The sequence below is a fragment of the Ostrinia nubilalis genome, chromosome 18, assembly GCF_963855985.1.
Source record: "Ostrinia nubilalis chromosome 18, ilOstNubi1.1, whole genome shotgun sequence".
Taxonomy (NCBI): Eukaryota; Metazoa; Arthropoda; class Insecta; order Lepidoptera; family Crambidae; genus Ostrinia; species Ostrinia nubilalis.
Genome location: NC_087105.1, coordinates 7560013 through 7567974, shown reverse-complemented (window position 1 = coordinate 7567974; position 7962 = coordinate 7560013). Strand labels below are relative to the sequence as shown.

At 36.6% G+C, this 7962-nt stretch overlaps 2 protein-coding genes across 2 annotated transcripts in view; one reads left to right on the top strand and one right to left on the bottom strand.

Annotated features, from left to right (window-relative positions):
- The first annotated feature begins 29 nt into the window (after positions 1–29).
- Positions 30–5486, top strand: LOC135080662 (1,5-anhydro-D-fructose reductase-like). The gene is made up of 6 exons (XM_063975352.1): positions 30–342; positions 476–643; positions 3300–3503; positions 3845–4095; positions 4797–4947; positions 5087–5486. Exons 1-6 carry the CDS (start codon positions 205–207, stop codon positions 5255–5257), a joined length of 1083 nt encoding a protein of 360 aa, XP_063831422.1. The 5' UTR covers positions 30–204; the 3' UTR covers positions 5258–5486.
- Positions 5482–7962, bottom strand: part of LOC135080664 (DNA replication licensing factor Mcm5) — a 33504-nt gene continuing 31023 nt past the window's right edge. The window contains exon 14 of the mRNA XM_063975355.1: positions 5482–6222. Coding sequence (XP_063831425.1) covers positions 6082–6222 — 141 coding nt within the window. The 3' untranslated portion in view covers positions 5482–6081. The remainder of the gene's footprint in view (positions 6223–7962) is intronic.

Genomic DNA, 7962 nt, shown 5'->3' with positions numbered 1-7962 from the left:
TCAAAATGATAAGATTACGTCACTGAAAATCGATATTGTACGTCTGGCTGAAGTCAGTGTTTTAGTTTTTGCATTTTACATGAACAGTTCTTCTGTTTTCCTTCATTATAATAAGAGGCATAATTTCCTAACGAATTTCTGGTTACCTTGGCAAATTGCCAGATCTTACAGACTGTTTATAAGTAGTTGCTTCAGTCAAAATTTATGTTTAGTTGGAGCAGTGTGCGGCTGATTTTTCGGACTTCGTTGCGTTACTATCACAAAAATATCAGAAACATGAAATTCGTAACGCTATCACAGACTGAGGCTGTAATGCCTACATTAGGCTTAGGGACTTGGCAGGTAAGTCAGCTATTTTTATCTATTCACATTTTTTCAGGGCTTACCAGACATACACATAATATCTGCAAAGATGCTGCTGTATTATAAAGCCGCCCGATAAAAATGCGACTTACCTAAAGTACTTACTTTTCAGGCAGCTCCAGATGTAATAGAAAGTACTGTCTATAAAGCGCTAGATTTGGGATATAGACACATCGATACGGCTTTTAATTACAATAACGAGGAAGCAATCGGGAACGCGATTAAGAGATGGATCAGCGATGGAAAAGGGACGCGAAAAGATTTGTTTATTACCACCAAGGTGAGTGAGACTTGTTTTATCTTTAGAAGTCCTACATTTCTTTTTTCACCACCAATCTATTTATTTACTAACAGCCGCCCACGACTTCGTTCCGGTTTATTTTTGTAAGAACATTTTTGTATTGAGAGGGTTGTTAGCCCGACGATTATTATTATTTTAAATACTGGAACAGTACCTTTCTACAGAAACGCACTAAAATGATTTTTTTTTAATTATTCGTTTCTCAATTTTTAAAAGCCTCTTGAAAATAGGTTTTAAAGAAAAATATGTGTTACCTAACGTAACTTAAATAATCGTATCTAACGTAACACAGACAGGGCCTCATAATTTTTACGACCTTTTTCTAGGTCTCATTAACTCAACATTAATCTCAAACTTCCTCAAAAGCAAAAATCGCTTCCTTTCGCTTTTACGTGTTATTATGTCATTATATTACTACATACTATATTTTAAGTAAAGAGTGCTTACTAAAATTTTATACATAGGTAGGTGGACACTTATTATTGTTCCTACGACAGTCTCTTGTGCTCACTAAGAACGGATTTTACGAAACTCCACCCCTAAGGGGGTAAAACGGGATCCACGCGTACGAAGTCGCGGGCGGCCGCTAGTCCACTATACACCGTGTTACTTTGCATTCTTGCCATATTCACAGAGATAAAAGTAGGTAACAATACCTATTATTTAAGATAAACAAGAGACTCCCATAAAGAAAGTACACTGAGTTTTTAGTAAATTTGGTTTTGCAGTACAAATTGGAATAAACCAATTTTGTCTCGCACTTTCTACAGGTGCAAGTGGAATAAACCTAGTGGGCGTGGTCTAGTTCTTATTAATCTGTCATGTTTTATGGCTCTGGGTACCAGCCTTTTTATCCAGTCATAATAATTATTTTAAAATACTCTTCAGTTGATTTTAGATTTTCCTTTCTACTCTCAGTTTCTACTTAACGGGCTTAGGACCGTCAAGAATACGTAATAATTATTTTATTAATAATTTATTTATAACATTGTTCCCTATTTTTACAAATTAATAAATTAAGTATGAAATGAAATCACCTTATTCACAATTAATTATTTATTTATGAGTTCCTACTTACAAAGTTTACGTACTGCGAAGCAAGTGTTCAAAGTGTCCTCCGTTCTGATGAAGGCACAGTCTAGCACGGCGAAGCGTAGGTATTTCGCTTTAGTTTTCGCAACACATAAACGTTTTGTCTCACAGTTTCGCTGAAGCAATCCTTTCACGTAACACGTTTACACTTTTTATCTCTTCTGCGCATACCAGGTCGTTTCAAGTCACTCCAAAAATAATAGTCCATTGGTGTTAGGTCCGAGGATCGTGGTGGCCAAGCTACTGGACCCCCTCGTCCAATCCACTGTTCACCAAACGTATTATTCGCGCACTTGACGTCCTTATTGTGGGGGAGCACCATCCTGCTGGTAGTAGAGCATTTGGTGTAACGCCAGGCCTGGCTCACTCCGCGCGGTACATCCGATAATTACCTACAGCGAAGCGCCCCGCCGGCGGGTATTATATCAGTCGAGTGTCACGCGCGCGCTCGTCAGGACGCTGGCGTGCGTTGTAGTATGATTATAATTCTATGATCGAAGTATTATTTAAAAATGGACATAAAGAGAAAGAAATATTGTGCGGCGTTCGGGTGTTTAAATTCGAAAAGTAATCTACCGGATTTATCTTTTTTTTTCGCTTCCCAAAGATGCTGAAAGGTATGTTGGCCATGTAGGTAATCAATAATTCTTAGGATAGTATAGGAACCTAACCTACCATGACTACTGCTCAGAATGCGTTCGTTCGTTTCAGCCAAATGACGTCCACTGCTGGACAAAGGCCTCTCCCAAGGTTTACCATAATGAATGCATACTTACCTACATACGTAGGTCATTACAAATAAGTAGATTAATTATTTTTTCACTAGACAGCAACCCTAACAGCGTAAGAAGAGTTCAGAGTCACGCGATAGAAAGAGACAAAACTTGTAGGTGAATAAAATTGTAGGTACGTAGTGCTGTGCGAGCTGAATTCCACTGTATCGCGTCGTAGCAAGACTCGCATTTATTTAAATCGTCTTGCGGAGTAATCCTTCTGTACCTGTACTATTACTTATTCTGTGGTAACGCTAAGGGTACGTCATCAAGCATTTCATTTAAGACGTCTTGCAGACACTCCAAGCACCATTTTGATTAAATTATTCGTTGTTTGAATACACTTCAGTAATTTTTGTATTATTTATAACGTGATTTGTGATTGATGGATTTCTCAATTTTTTACAAAAGTGTCAAAAAGACATTTTAAAGACAATAGATTGCAATAGATATTTAAAAATACAATAAAAAGTAAAAAAGTCTCCATCGCCATCGCTAACATAAGTGATGTGCATGCGTTACGATAGTTAGTGATGTGTTTAACAGATTGTCGATAAAATAAAATATTCAAAATTAAAAATCAAAATTTTCGGGCATTATTTTTAACGGATTTGTGTTCAGTATCAGTAATATAGTTACCTCTGTAAATATGGCAAGAATGCAAAGTAACACCCTGTATAGCAAAGATCCGTAATTACAAATAAAATAATTAAAAATTAAAATTTCAACATGTTTTTCACGAATTTTATGAGCGAATTGTTATATTCCAGCTTCCTCACGTAGGAAATCGTGCGTCAGACGTATTGAAGTTCTTAGATCTGCAGCTGTGTCGCCTGCAGACTGAGTACGTGGACTTGTATCTGATCCACGTGCCCTTCGGCTTCCATTGCGACCCCGAGACGCTCACGCCCGTGGTGAAGGAGAATGGAGAGTACGACTTGGACATGGAGACTAATCATATCACTACATGGAAAGTGAGTAATTTGTACGCACGCCATAAATAGCAAGCAAAATACGGTGACATATTGTGCAGTTGTAATAATATTGTCTGTTTTGCCGCAAAATCTGATGTATTGATCGGTATTGATCCGCATCCAAACGCATGAAATCGCGATGCTGCATCGATACAGTTCTGCTGAGAAAATAGAGTTTTAAACCGTTTTATACAGTTGCAAAATCGCCGATCACCGATGCTAATCGTAACCACAGCGTAGCATGTCTGCTGTGGCGTGGCCTTAAGTGCAGTATTCGTATTATTCGTTTCTGTCAATAAAAAGTTTATTTAATTTATGTGACGAGTAATTTTTGTCTTCAGAAAATGGAGGAATGCCAGAAGAACGGTCTCGCTCGCAACTTAGGGCTGTCGAACTTCAACGAGAGCCAGATAGAGAAGATTATGAAGGCGGCGACCTTGAAGCCACAGGTCCTGCAGGTGGAACTTCACGCGTACTTCCAGCAGAAGGACTTGCGCAAGTTCTGCGCCGAGAACAACATTGTGGTGACGGCGTACGCGCCGCTGGGCAGCCCTGGGGCCAAGAACCATTTCGTTACAAAATACAACTACAGGTATGTATGTACTTTTAAGGCAACTTCAAGATCCACGGAATCTACGTTTACTCTAGGTGGTGGATTCACGAAATAATAATTACCTAGGTATTGCAATACCCATGTTTAAAAAACATAACCATCAAATCATTATCAATTTTGAACAGAATAATAAGCGTTGTTCCAAAAATAAACCCCTTTTCACAAGTCAATATGCAAAATAATACGCTAAATACATAAACATAAGTGTCGCGCATTAAGATAAGTAACGTATTAAAGCGTAAAATTAATTCCGACATTTTCCACAATATTATCAATTTTGAATGGATTTATCTATATTTAGCGTTTTTCTAAAAATACCCTGTTGACAAGTCATTAATATATGCAAATACACATACAATTTTGTTTTACTTAAAACAGGGTTAAAATATGTGCGTCATAGCAAATCTATACTAATATTATAAATGCGAAAGTAACTCTGTCTGTCTGTCTCGCTTTCACGCCTAAACCACTGAATCGATTTTGATGAAATTTGGAATAGAGATAGTTTGAGTCCCGGGAAAGGACATAGGATAGTTTTTATCCCAGTTTTTGAAACAAGGACGAGCGCGATAAAATATTTCTGTGACAGACAAAATTTCACGCGGGCGAAGCCGCGGACGGAAAGCTAGTCATACATAAACCAACAAATTATAAAATAAATGTTTTATTATTGCTTTCAGTCCCGATGCCTTTCCCGACTTGCTTGGGCATCCTGAAGTGGTACAAATAGCCGAAAAACATGGAAAAACAACAGCACAAGTACTCCTTCATTTCCTGGTGCAGCAAAAGATCGTTGTTATTCCAAAGAGCACCAGCGATAAAAGGTTAAAAGTGAGTAAAACATTATTTCAAAATCGCGTCTCCAAAATCCAAATGCCTTTGTAATGAAAGTTAATCCCTTTACTAATAAAAAGTAACGTCACTATAAACACTGTTCAACACGTGTACAATGCAATATTACTTTTTACAGGAAAACATGCAAATCTATGATTTTGAACTGTCGCCTGCTGAGATAAACCGTCTATCCAAACTGGACCAAGGCGAGGATGGTCGCATTTTCAATTTCCTGTTCTGGAAGGGAGTTGAAAGGCATCCCGAGTATCCATTCAAGATTGATGTCCCTGAGATCGTCAAGGAATAATTTCATCGCATGATTTTAAACATTCTTAGAAGTATTTACTTACTACCTTTGAGGTAACGCAAAGCGAGACTAAAAAGTTTTCTGCGGTTTGACACGCAGACGCAAATCATTCAAGGTTTAGCTTTAACACAAATGTATCAGTGAAACTGATTTTTGTTTTATGATTTGGGCGTTAAACGTTAATGTAGTATTATTATTTTACTTTGATGAATAAAATTCATAAGTTGCATTGAGTTCCTTTTATTTATTATAAAAATACTAAAATTATTTAACATTATCTTAATTATTACGACACAAAAATACGAGTCACTTGATGTAGAACTTATAATCGAGATTGGATCAACAACTCGTTTTATCAGTAGTAACGACACTGTCGATATTTAGTTGCAAAAGGTTGTTAGAGGTTTTTTAGGATTCATGTTTACCATTGCTGTATTCGTAACAGCCCTATACTATCGATTTTTATACCGGATAACTGATTTTGAAGGTCAATCGATAGCTAAGTATCAGCAGTATAGCAACACTTTACTATGGCTGTTAAAATTATTCTGTCTAATGGCTTCAATGGTGCGTATTTGAAGCACACTGGTTTTGCTAGTGTTTATAGAGACACGGGTAAACAGGATTGCACCATCTTACTTTAACTTTGACAAACGTAAAAAATCTGTCAAATTCCATACAAAAACCACCGATTATCGTCATAGTTACGGTCAAAGTTAGGTGGTACAAATCAGCCTAAGTTTTGTAGCGGTGGTCTTTGATTATGAGAAACAGAGAGAGGATGCCGAAAGAAACACTTCTCTCGCCACTGATTGGCCGCGCGCTCACGAGAGCCGGTAGAGCATCTTCCTCTGCAGACGGTGCTGCAGCTCGCCGCGCCGGATCATGGCGTGGATGACCTTCTGCACAGCGCGTTCCGGGTACTTCTGGCGCATGAAGTCGGCCATCACGGTCGCCTCCGACACCTGAACGAAATACCCGTTGGTGAATACGATAAATAAATCTTTGGACAATAAATAAATAAATAAATCTTTGGACAATTTCACACAGCGCCAGCTAGCCCCAAAGTAAGCAACTTAATGCTTGTGTTATGGGTGCTAGCTTAACGGATATACTACTTATATACTTTTTTTTTAAATACATAAATATTATACATAGTCACACCCAGACCCGTCACAGAAATTAAAATTCATCATTTCAATTTCTGCCCGGCCGGGAATCGAACCCGGGACCTCTCGGCATAGTAGTCCGTTCTGAACCACTACACCAAACGGCCGACGATAGTTACACTGTCATGATGGTACTGAGTGACCTTTTTGGCAACTTGTACGTATTTTGTTCCCAAATACAATTATTTTCTTTCTTTCTAAATAAATAAATAAATAAATAAATCATTTATTTGCCAGAATACGGTTACAAATGGTTATAAAAAGAGAAGTTTCCAACATATTCTATCGTACATACGATGTGCAAATATTACAAAAAATACGGTTATGTTTTTAATATTAAAAAGTAGTATCATTATTAATTGAATGTCATGCAAATGTCCGAAAATGATTATGAATTATTGAAATAGCACAAACATATTATTACATTAGATTCATACAATGTCAATGATACATAATGTCATATTTTAAGAAATTTTTAGATGTCAAGTACAAAATGTCAAAAAGATTTTTCTGTCAGGAATTCATTGACTGTGTAATACATCTTTTGTTTTAAGAATTCTAATAAATTATTTCTAAATTTAGTAAATGTCAATGTTTTAATATCTTCGGGTAATTTATTAAATATTTTTATTGCCATACAATACACATTCCTTGAGTAGAGGGTCAATCTTTGTGGAGGAATTCTCAAATTTTCAGTTTTCCTGCCTCTGTACCTATCAAAGTCTTTGTTTTTATCGAACCATGTTATCGAAGAGATGAATGTATCTTTTAACAAAAATCGAAATTTCCAATATATATAGGCAGGGAAGTGGCAAAATGTTTAGAGCCTTGAATAGAGGTTTACAACTATCCAAATAATGTACCCCACAGATTGATCTAATACATTTCTTTTGCACTTTAAAAGCTCTTGGCATATCCACAGAGTTTCCCCATAATATGAGACCATATCGTAGCACAGATCCCACATATCCATGATAAGCCATGACTGCTGCATCTTTAGATGCTACTTGTCTAACTCTGCGGAGGGCGTAAACAAATCTGTCAATTTTGCTAACTATATAGTCAATATGGTCTTTCCAATTACAAAATTGATCTATTTTTAATCCTAAAAACTTTGTCGAATTTATATGTTCTATTTTACGATTGTCACAATATATGTCAAGTAGTTTTATGTCATTGTTGAATTTTGCTTCAAATTTAATATATTTGGTTTTATTAACATTAAGATTCAAATTATTACATTCAAGCCATTTTATTATTTTACATAATTCAGTACTTGCAATACGATCTAACTCTTCTTTATTTTTACATTTAACGGTAAGAGTGGTATCGTCGGCAAAAAGTAAACATCGTTGGTTAGTGACATTTGGCAAGTCATTAATGTACAAAAGAAATAACAACGGTCCTAATACGCTACCCTGGGGAACACCGCATCTATTATAGCAGTATGAAGATGAGTATGTTTTCTTAACATTCTCAGATATTCTTGTGATTTCTACGCACTGTTGACGGTCCGTTAGATATCTTTCTATCCAG